We start from the raw sequence: 12,132 nt of genomic DNA on the forward strand, positions 1-12,132 counted from the left end.
TATGGTTGTTTTCGGTCCAAAGGGGGATAATACATGTAGGCCTTATTTGACACCGATGTGGTTTGCCTGACAGGCAGAGTGGGGCTTTGGAGTGCTTCTAGCCAGAGCATTAAGACAGGAAGTCATCCTATAGAGATGTCTTGTTAGAAGTGACTAGATGGGAGAGATGGTGATGCTGTCCAGAACATAAAGCCCATGGTGAAACGGAGAGTCTTTTTAGATAACAAGTCCAGCTTTAGATCAATACCTGATCAGTTACATCCCTGGATCAATACCTGATCAGTTACATCCCAGGATCAATACCTGATAAGTTACATACCAGGATCAATACCTGATCAGTTACATCCCTGGATCAATACCTGATCAGTTACATCCCAGGATCAATACCTGATCAGTTACATCCCTGGATCAATACCTGATCAGTTACATCCCTGGATCAATACCTGATCAGTTATATCCCAGGATCAATACCTGATCAGTTATATCCCTGGATCAATACCTGATCAGTTACATCCCGGATCAATACCTGATCAGTTATATCCCAGGATCAATACCTGATCAGTTACATACCAGGATCAATACCTGATCAGTTATATCCAAGGATCAATACCTGATCAGTTACATCCCAGGATCAATACCTGATCAGTTATATCCCAGGATCAATACCTGATCAGTTACATTGGTGTCGTGACCCAGATCCCATAGTTACAAGTCTTATCAGCTGCTGGAGTTGCTGTGGACGGGAAGATTCAAAGTGTCAGATAACAGTTACATTGACAGCCATATAACCAATTAAATCAGACAGGGTCTCACACGGGGATGATGTGTTCTTGTCCCACAGACCACGGGTCGTCATTCAGGGTGGACTGCCACCCCTGCTCCTGCTTTGCTGGAGAAACCATCTGCTCCACCCGCCAGTGCCTGAGTGCTGAAAGTTCAGACGAGGACCGTCGCCTATTCACAGGTGTGTGTGTGTGTGTGCGCGTGTCCGCTCGCTCCTGTGTGTGTGCGTGCGTGTGTGTGTGTCTGCTCCTGTGTGTGTGTGTGTGTGTGTGTGTGTGTGTGTGTGTGTGTGTGTGTGTGTGTGTGTGTGTGTGTGTGTGTGTGTGTGTGTGTGTGTGTGTGTGTGTGTGTGTGTGTGTGTGTGTGTGTGTGTGCGTGTGTGTGTACGCGTGTCCTGTCCTGTGTGTGTGTGTGTGTGTGTGTGTGTGTGTGTGTGTGTGTGTGTGTGTGTGTGTGTGTGTGTGTGTGTGTGTGTGTGTGTGTGTGTGTGTGTGTGTGTGTGTGTGTGTGTGTGTGTGTGTGTGTATTTGAGGGTTGAAATATTGATGCACAGTACTATTACCCAATATGGGTTGTATTTGTGTGTGTTCTTCACTGGTTGACCTTTTGTTGTGGCAACAGGTCACAAATCTTGCTTCTGTGATGGCGCACTGTGGTATTTCACCCAGTAGATATGGGAGTGTATCTATTATTTGTGTTTCTGTGTAATCTGAGGGAAATGTATGTCTCTAATATGGTCATACATTTGGCAGGAGGTTAGAAAGTGCAGCTTAGTTTCCACCTCATTTTGTGGGCAGTGTGCACATAGCCTGTCTTCTCTTGAGAGCCAGGTTTGCCTATGGCGGCCTTTCTCAATAGCAAGGCTATGCCCACTGAGTCTGTACATTGTCAAAGCTTTTCATAAGTTTGGGTCAGTCACAGTGGTCAGATATTCTGTGTACTCTCTGTTTAGGCCCAAATACCATTCTAGTTTTCTCAGTTCTTTCCAATGTGTCAGGGAATTATCATTTTGCTTTCTCATGATTTGGTTGGGTCTAATTGTGTTGCTTGCTTAACCTCTAGCGTCGAGCAATCCCGTATCCGGGAGCGTAATCATAGCCTCAAGCTCATTACCATAACGCAACGTTTCCTATTCATGAAAATCGCAAATGAAATGAAATAAATATATTCAAACACAAGCTTAGCCTTTTGTTAACAACACTGTCTTCTCAGATTTTCAAAATATGCGTTACAGCCAACGCTAGACAAGCATTTGTGTAAGAGTATTGATAGCCTAGCATAGCATTAAGCCTAGCATTCAGCAGGCAACATTTTCACAAAAACAAGAAAAGCATTCAAATAAAATCATTTACCTTTGAAGAACTTCGGATGTTTTCAATGAAGAGACTCTTAGTTAGATAGCAAATGTTCATTTTTTCCAAAAATATTATTTGTGTATACAAAATAGCTCCGTTTTGTTCATCACGTTTGGCTAAGAAAAAGACCGGAAAATGCAGTCACTTATAACGCCAAACTTTTTTCCAAATTAGCTCCATAATATCGACAGAAACATGGCAAACGTTGTTTAGAATCAATCCTCAAGGTGTTTTTCACATATCTATTCGATAATCTATCAGTGGTGGCAGTTGGCTTCTCATCAAAAGCAAACGGAAAAATACTGCAGCTGGAGATTACGCAATAATTGCGACGGAGGACACCAAGCGACCACCTGGTAGATGTAGTCTCTTATGGTCAATCTTCCAATGATATGCCTACAAATAAGTCACAATGCTGCAGACACCTTGGGGAAAACGTGGAAAACGTAAGCTGACTGCTAGCTCCTTCACAGCCATATAAGGAATCATTGGCATGAGGCGATTTTTAAAAAATGCAGCACTTCCTGATTTGATTTTTATCTGGGTTTTTTTCTGTAATATCAGGTTCTGTGGCACTCACAGACGATATCTTTGCAGTTTTGGAAACGTCAGAGTGTTTTCTTTCCAAAGCTGTCAATTATATGCATAGTCGAGCATCTTTTCGTGACAAAATATCTTGTTTAAAAAGGGAACGTTTTTCATCCAAAAATTTAAATATCCAAGAAGTTAAGGGACTCTTCTCCAGGTTAATTTCTCTGTAGGTGATGGCTTTGTTATGGAAGGTTTGGGAATCACTTCCTTTTAGGTGGTTGTAGAATTGAATGGCTCTTTTCTGGATTTTGATAATTAGATTGTTACATTGTAGACTGGGGATATTTTTGTAGAATTCTGCATGCAGAGTCTCAATTTGGTGTTTGTCCCATTTTGTGAATTCTTGGTTGATGAGCGGACCCCTTTTTTGAAATCTACAAAACATGAGAAGACCTTGCCTTTGTTTTGGTTTGTTTGTTTTTCATTTAGGGTGTGCAAGGTGAATACGTGGTCTGTCGTATGGTAATTTGTTAAAAAGCCAGTTTGACATTTGCTCAGCACATTGTTTTCACTGAGGAAATGTACGAGTCTGCTGTTAATGATAATGCAGAGGAGTTTCCCTGGTTGCTGTTGACGAATATCCCACGGTACTTATTGGGGTAAAATGTATCTCCACTTTTGTGGATTGGGGTGATCAGTCCTTGGTTCCTAATATTGGGGAAGATGCAAGAGCTACGGAGGATGTTAAAGAGTTATAGCCAATTGGAATTTGTGGTCTATATATTTTATCATTTAATTTAGGATACCATCAACCCCACAGGCCTTTTTAGGGTTGGAGGATTTGTATTTTGTCCTATAGTTAATTCAATGTAATTAGGAGAATCCAGAGGGTTCTGGTAGTCTTTAACCTCTCTGGGATATGTGGGATGCGTCCCACGTGGACAAAAGCCAGGGAAAATGCAGAGCGCCAAATTCAAATAAATTACTATAAAAATCTAACTCTCATTAAATCACACATGCAAGATAGCAAATTAAAGCGACACTTGTTGTGAATCCAGCCAACATGTCAGATTTCAAAAAGGCTTTTCAGCGAAAGCAAACGATGCTATTATCTGAGGATAGCACCTCTGTAAACAAAGAGAGAATAGCATATTTCAACCCCGCAGGCGCAACACAAAACGCAGAAATAAAAAATATAATTCATGCCTTACCTTTGACTAGCTTCTTTTGTTGGCACTCCAATATGTCCCATAAACATCACAAATGGTCCTTTTGTTCGATTAATTCCATCAATATATATCCAAAATGTAAATTTATTTGGCGCGTTTGATCCAGAAAAACACTGGTTCCAACTTGCGCAACGTGACTACAAAATATCTCAAAAGTTACCTGTACTTTGCCAAAACATTTCAAACTACTTTTGTAATACAACTTTAGGTATTTTTTAACTTACATAATTGATCAAATTGAAGACGGGATGATCTGTGTTCAATACAGGAGGAAAACAAACTGTAGCTAGCTTTCTGGTCACGCGCCTCTATCTAACAGTACACTTCAAGTGACCCTCGTTCAAGATGGCCGTACTTCTTCATTACACAAAGGAAAAACCTCAACCAATTTCTAAAGACTGTTGACATCCAGTGGAAGCGATAGGAACTGCAAGAAGGTCCCTTAGAAATCTGGATTCCCAATGAAACTCATTGAAAAGAGAGTGACCTCCAAAAAATAATCTGAATGGTTTGTCCTCGGGGTTTCGCCTACTAAATTTATTTTTATTTTTTTATTTCACCTTTATTTAACCAGGTAGGCTAGTTGAAAACAGGTTCTCATTTGCAACTGTGACCTGGCCAAGATAAAGCATAGCAGTGTGAACAGACAACACAGAGTTACACATGGAGTAAACAATTAACAAGTCAATAACACAGAGAAAAAAGGGGAGTCTATATACAATGTGTGCAAAAGGCATGAGGAGGTAGGCGAATAATTACAATATTTCAGATTAACACTGGAGTGATAAATGATCAGATGATCATGTACAGGTAGAGATATTGGTGTGCAAAAGAGCAGAAAAGTAAATAAATAAAAACTGTGGGGATGAGGTAGGTGAAAATGGGTGTGCTATTTACCAATAGATTATGTACAGCTGCAGCGATCGGTTAGCTGCTCAGCTAGCTGATGTTTGAAGTTGGTGAGGGAGATAAAAGTCTCCAACTTCAGCGATTTTTGCAATTCGTTCCAGTCACAGGCAGCAGAGTACTGGAACGAAAGGCGGCCGAATGAGGTGTTGGCTTTAGGGATGATCAATGAGATACACCTGCTGGAGCGCGTGCTACGGATGGGTGTTGCCATCGTGACCAGTGAGCTGAGATAAGCCGGAGCTTTGCCTAGCATGGCCTTGTAGATGACCTGGAGCCAGTGGGTCTGGCGACGAATATGTAGCGAGGGCCAGCCGACTAGAGCATACAAGTCGCAGTGGTGGGTGGTATAAGGTGCTTTAGTGACAAAACGGATGGCACTGTGATAAACTGCATCCAGTTTGCTGAGTAGAGTGTTGGAAGCAATTTTGTAGATGACGTCGCCGAAGTCGAGGATCGGTAGGATAGTCAGTTTTACTAGGGTAAGCTTGGCAGCGTGAGTGAAGGAGGCTTTGTTGCGGAATAGAAAGCCGATTCTTGATTTGATTTCCGATTGGAGATGTTTGATATGGGTCTGGAAGGAGAGTTTGCAGTCTAGCCAGACACCTAGGTACTTATAGGTGTCCACATATTCAAGGTCGGAACCATCCAGTGTGGTGATGCTAGTCGGGCGGGCGGGTGCAGGCAGCGATCGGTTGAAAAGCATGCATTTGGTTTTACTAGCATTTAAGAGCAGTTGGAGGCCACGGAAGGAGTGTTGTATGGCATTGAAGCTCGATTGGAGGTTAGATAGCACAGTGTCCAATGACGGGCCGAAAGTCTATACAATGGTGTCGTCTGCGTAGAGGTGGATCAGGGAATCGCCCACAGCAAGAGCAACATCATTGATATATACAGAGAAAAGAGTCGGCCCGAGAATTGAACCCTGTGGCACCCCCATAGAGACTGCCAGAGGACCGGACAACATGCCCTCCGATTTGACACACTGAACTCTGTCTGCAAAGTAATTGGTAAACCAGGCAAGGCAGTCATCCGAAAATCCGAGGCTACTGAGTCTGCCGATAAGAATATGGTGATTGACAGAGTCGAAAGCCTTGGCAAGGTCGATGAAGACGGCTGCACAGTACTGTCTTTTATCGATGGCGGTTATGATGTCGTTTAGTACCTTGAGTGTGGCTGAGGTGCACCCGTGACCGGCTCGGAAACCAGATTGCATAGCGGAGAAGGTACGGTGGGATTCGAGATGGTCAGTGACCTGTTTGTTGACTTGGCTTTCGAAGACCTTAGATAGGCAGGGCAGGATGGATATAGGTCTGTAACAGTTTGGGTCCAGGGTGTCTCCCCCTTTGAAGAGGGGGATGACTGCGGCAGCTTTCCAATCCTTGGGGATCTCAGACGATATGAAAGAGAGGTTGAACAGGCTGGTAATAGGGGTTGCGACAATGACGGCGGATAGTTTCAGAAATAGAGGGTCCAGATTGTCAAGCCCAGCTGATTTATACGGGTCCAGGTTTTGCAGCTCTTTCAGAACATCTGCTATCTGGATTTGGGTAAAGGAGAACCTGGAGAGGCTTGGGCGAGGAGCTGCGGGGGGGCTGGCGCTGTTGGCCGAGGTAGGAGTAGCCAGGCGGAAGGCATGGCCAGCTGTTGAGAAATGCTTGTTGAAGTTTTCGATAATCATGGATTTGTCGGTGGTGACCGTGTTCCCTAGCCTCAGTGCAGTGGGCAGCTGGGAGGAGGTGCTCTTGTTCTCCATGTACTTCACAGTGTCCCAGAACGTTTTGGAGTTGGAGCTACAGGATGCAAACTTCTGCCTGAAGAAGCTGGCCTTAGCTTTCCTGACTGACTGCGTGTATTGGTTCCTGACTTCCCTGAACAGTTGCATATCGCGGGGACTGTTCGATGCTATTGCAGTCCGCCACAGGATGTTTTTGTGCTGGTCGAAGGCAGTCAGGTCTGGAGTGAACCAAGGACTGTATCTGTTCTTAGTTCTGCATTTTTTTGAACGGAGCATGCTTATCTAAAATGGTGAGGAAGTTACTCTTAAAGAATGACCAGGCATCCTCAACTGACGGGATGAGGTCAATGTCCTTCCAGGTTGATTAGAAAGGCCTGCTCACAGAAGTGTTTTAGGGAGCGTTTGACAGTGATGAGGGGTGGTCGTTTGACTGCGGCACCGTAGCGGATACAGGCAATGAGGCAGTGGTCGCTGAGATCCTGGTTGAAGACAGCGGAGGTGTATTTGGAGGGCCAGTTGGTCAGGATGACGTCTATGAGGGTGCCCTTGCTTACAGAGTTAGGGTTGTACCTGGTGGGTTCCTTGATGATTTGTGTGAGATTGAGGGCATCTAGCTTAGATTGTAGGACTGCCGGGGTGTTAAGCATATCCCAGTTTAGGTCACCTAGCAGAACAAACTCTGAAGCTAGATGGGGGGCAATCAATTCACAAATGGTGTCCAGGGCACAGCTGGGAGCTGAGGGGGGTCGGTAGCAGGCGGCAACAGTGAGAGACTTATTTCTGGAGAGAGTAATTTTCAGAATTAGTAGTTCGAACTGTTTGGGTATGGACCTGGAAAGTATGACATTACTTTGCAGGCTCTCTCTGCAGTAGACTGCAACTCCTCCCCCTTTAGCAGTTCTATCTTGACGGAAGATGTTATAGTTGGGTATGGAAATCTCTGAATTTTTGGTGGCCTTCCTGAGCTAGGATTCAGACACGGCAAGGACATCAGGGTTAGCAGAGTGTGCTAAAGCAGTGAGTAAAACAAACTTAGGGAGGAGGCTTCTGATGTTGACATGCATGAAACCAAGGCTTTTTCGATCACAGAAGTCAACAAATGAGGGTGCCTGGGGACATGCAGGGCCTGGGTTTACCTCCACATCACCCGCGGAACAGAGAAGGAGTAGTATGAGGGTGCGGCTAAGGGCTATCAAAACTGGTCGCCTAGACCATTGGGGACAGAGAATTAGAGGAGCAGGTTTCTGGGCATGGTAGAATATATTCAGGGCGTAATGCGCAGACAGGGGTATGGTGGGGTGTGGGTTTGGCGAAGGTAAGCCCAGGCACTGGGTGATGATGAGAGAGGTTTTGTCTCTGGACATGCCGGTTGTAATGGGTGAGGTCACCGCATATGTGGGAGGTGGGACAAAGGAGGTATCAGGGGTATGAGGAGTGGGACTAGGGGCTCCATAGTGAACTAAAACGATGATAACTAACCTGAGCAACAGTATACAAGGCATATTGACATTTGAGAGAGACATACAGCGAGGCATACAGTAATCACAGGTGTTGAATTGGGAAAGCTAGCTAAAACAGTGGGTGAGACAACAGCTAATCAGCTAGCATAACAACAGCAGGTAAAATGGCATTGACTAGGCAACGGGGCCGACAGATAAAACAAACAAGCAGAATGGAGTACCGTGATTAATGGACAGTCCAGCGTGCATCAGCTATGTAGCCAAGTGATCAGAGTCCAGGGGCAGCGGTGGATGGGTCAGGGGGGGTGGACTGGCGAGTGTTATACAGGTTAAAAAAATAACAATGACTAAGTAGCTTGTAGCTAGCTGGTTAGCTTCTGGAGGTTCTTGAGTGTGTTCTAAAAATAAAGATAATAGCGATTCCGTATCACATTGGGTGAGGCAGGTTTCCGGAAGGTATAAACATTTTTTTTTTAAATCGGGAAGAGATAGAAAGTACATATGGGCCACTCCGTTTTTGGGACGCGGCGATGCAGACGGTTAGCAGGCCTGTGCTAACAAGCTAACAGATTAGCAGGCCGGGGTAAACAAGGTAGTAGTTAGCGGACCTGGGCTAAACAAGCTAAACAAGCTAGCAGTTAGCATGCCGAGTTAGCAAGCAAGGAGATAGCGAGGGCTAGAGAGTTAGCCTTTGGAGGACGTTGCGATGGGGTGAGTCTGTTTATTCCTCTTCATGCGGTGACATCGATAGACCGGTCGTAGGTCCAGGTATTGTAGCCCAGGAGTATGCTAGGAGCTCTGGCCGGGCTAGCTTCAAGCTACGTGGGTGGAAACGCTAGCCAGGAGTAATCAACCAGGGTTGCTGTTTAGCTCGATAGCTAGTTGTGAAGATCCAGCTGAAGAATGTTCCGTTTGTGGTGGAAATCCGGGGGTAAAAAAATAAATAGGTCCGTTATGCTCCGTTTAGCGTCGCGTTGTTCGAACTGGCGAGAGCTTTCCGAGCCAAAGGTTAGCTGAAGACCGCTAGCATAGCTGGCTAGCTTCAGTTGAAGCGTTCCGGTTTTGAAGTAAATATAAATACTTTAGGAAAAGTAGCTACATTGGTGGGTTGCAGAAGAGTATTTGGAAGCTTAGGTTTAGCGAAAAAAATTTAAAGATATGCGAAGAAAAAAATATCTAAAATATCTAAAACGAAAAAGAGACGATATTTACAGAGAGACGATACGACAGGACGAGTTACTGCTACGCCATCTTGGATCAAAAAAGTGAGTTCTGTTATACTCACAGACATGATTCAAACAGTTTTAGTTCTATCTATTCTAATCTACTAATAATATGCATATCTTATCTTCTTGGGATGAGTAGCAGGCAGTTGAATCTGGGCATTGTCACCAATAAGTTAATAGTTGATTCTAAGATTGGTATTGGATCATGTCTATGTTTTTGCTGTTTGTTCTCTGGGTCTCTATGTATTTGGTTGGATAGGTTTCTCAATTTATTTCTTAAGTTATTGCATTCTTCATCAAACCATTTGTCATTGTTGTTAATTTTCTTAGGTTGTCTGCTTTAAATGTTTTGATTTGATAGGGAAGCTGATTTCTACACCTTCACTATTACAGTGAAATATTTTGTCCAGGAAGTTGTTCAAAAAGGGATTGAATTTGTTGTTGCCGAATTACTTTCCTTTGCTCTATAGCATTTCTTAATATTATTCAAATCAAATCAAATGTATTTATATAGTCCTTCGTACATCAGCTGATATCTCAAAGTGCTGTACAGAAACCCAGCCTAAAACCCCAAACATTATGCAGTTCCTTTTGCTTTGATGCCTCATGATTGAGTATTGCTCTGTTCAAATAGACTGTGATTTTGCTGTGGTCTGATAGGGGTGTCAGTGGGCTGACTGTGAACGCTCTGAGAGACAGTGATAAAGTAGTCTACAGTACTACTGCGAAGAGATGAGCTATAGGTGTACCTATATGTACATGCCTAGCGTGCAACAGAGCTGCAGTAGTTGTGACCCACTTTGTTGGTTATTTTGTCGTAGTTGTGTCTAGGGGGCATATGGGGGAGTGTATAGGTGTTTGTCCCCCTGTGTGCTGAGGGTGTCAGGCTCTTGTCGAGTTCTGGAATTTAGGTCGCCATAGACTAGTACATGTCCCTGGGCCTGGAAATGATCGATTTCCACTTCCAGGATGGAGAAGCTGTCTTCATTAAAGTATGGGAATTCTAGTGGGGGGATATATGTAGCACACAGGAGGACATTTTTCTCTGTTGAGATCATTTCCTTTTAAATTTCAAGCCAAATGTAAAATGTTCCTGTTTTGATTAATTTAATGGAGTGACTAAGGTCTGCTCTATACCAAATTAGCATTCCCCCTGAGTCCCTTCCCTGTTTCACACCTGGTAGTTTGGTGGATGGGACTACCAGCTCTCTGTAACCTAGAGGGCAACCAGTGGGTCCGTCTCCTCTATACCAGGTTTCTTGCAGGATGACAATGTCTGTATTTCTGATTTCTTTGGTGAAGTCCAGGTTCCTGCTCTTTAGGCCAAAGGCAGATGACCTCAGGCCTTGGATATTCCAGGATGATATTGTGAAAACGTTGTGTTCCATAAACTGTCCAATGTTGTTAGTCGTGTGGTTTGGCCTCAGACCTGGTACTCTCTCTATCTCTCTCTATAGGGCTCCCGTGTGGCTGCCCTGACCGTTTTGTGCCGGTGTGTGCCCGTAACGGCCGCACCTACCCTAGTGCCTGTGTGGCCCGCTGCATGGACTTCAAAGACGACCAGTTTGTGTTTGGCCACTGCCGCAGCAGTGACCCCTGCTCCCCCAGCCCCTGCCAGAGGAACCAGAGGTGAGACATTGTCCTGACCAGCGTTGGAGTTCTTTCTTCCTCACCACATTCCTTCCATCCTTCAACCATTTGTTTACTGGCATAATAACTGATTGAACACTATTGGATAGGTGAATGCAAAATCTCCCACTATGTACATTGGCTTTCACCTATCCAATCAGGTGCGATTAATGATTACTTCAAGAAAGGGAGGGAGGAAGGATGCATTTTTTTACAGCGTTCCGTACAGCCTTTTGTGGATAAGATTGAACACCTTGACTCTAGTCTAGAGGATGCTATTTCTCTCCGAACAGAGGCCTTGAGCCCTGATTCTATTCCACCTCAGTCTACTAGGCCTGATCCTATTCCACCTCAGTCGACTAGCCCTGATCCTATTCCACCTCAGCAGACTAGCCCTGATCCTATTCCACCTCAGTTGACTAGCTCTGATCCTATTCCACCTCAGTTGACTAGCCCTGATCCTATTCCACCTCAGTTGACTAGCCCTGATCCTATTCCACCTCAGTCGACTAGCCCTGATCCTATTCCACCTCAGTCGACTAACGCTGATCCTATTCAACCTCAGCAGACTAGCCCTGATCCTATTCCACCTCAGCAGACTAGCCCTGATCCTATTCCTCCTCAGCAGACTAGCCCTGATCCTATTCCACCTGAGCAGACTAGCCCTGATCCTATTCAACCTCAGTAGACTAGCCCTGATCCTATTCCACCTCAGCAGACTATCCCTGATCCTATTCAACCTCAGCAGACTAGCCCTGATCCTAGTCCACCTCAGTAGACTAGCCCTGATCCTATTCCACATCAGTTGACTAGCCCTGATCCTATTCCACCTCAGTTGACTAGCCCTGATCCTATTCCACCTCAGTTGACTAGCCCTGATCCTATTCAACCTCAGCAGACTAGCCCTGATCCTATTCCACCTCAGTTGACTAGCCCTGATCCTATTCAACCTCAGCAGACTAGCCCTGGTCCTATTCAACCTCAGCAGACTAGCCCTGGTCCTATTCAACCTCAGCAGACTAGCCCTGATCCTATTCCACCTCAGCAGACTAGCCCTGGTCCTATTCAACCTCAGCAGACTAGCCCTGGTCCTATTCAACCTCAGCAGACTAGCCCTGATCCTATTCCACCTCAGTCGACTAACGCTGATCCTATTCAACCTCAGCAGACTAGCCCTGATCCTATTCCACCTCAGCAGACTAGCCCTGATCCTATTCCTCCTCAGCAGACTAGCCCTGATCCTATTCCACCTGAGCAGACTAGCCCTGATCCTAT

General features: G+C 44.9%; 1 protein-coding gene across 1 annotated transcript in view; it reads left to right on the forward strand.

Annotated features, from left to right (window-relative positions):
* Nucleotides 1-12,132, forward strand: part of LOC123991413 (reversion-inducing cysteine-rich protein with Kazal motifs-like) — a 95,644-nt gene that overhangs the window by 68,522 nt on the left and 14,990 nt on the right. Inside the window, exons 15-16 of the mRNA XM_046292989.1 lie at nt 842-964; nt 10,686-10,857. Coding sequence (XP_046148945.1) covers nt 842-964; nt 10,686-10,857 — 295 coding nt within the window. The remainder of the gene's footprint in view (nt 1-841; nt 965-10,685; nt 10,858-12,132) is intronic.

This window comes from Oncorhynchus gorbuscha, linkage group LG12 (genome assembly GCF_021184085.1).
Source record: "Oncorhynchus gorbuscha isolate QuinsamMale2020 ecotype Even-year linkage group LG12, OgorEven_v1.0, whole genome shotgun sequence".
NCBI lineage: Eukaryota > Metazoa > Chordata > Actinopteri > Salmoniformes > Salmonidae > Oncorhynchus > Oncorhynchus gorbuscha.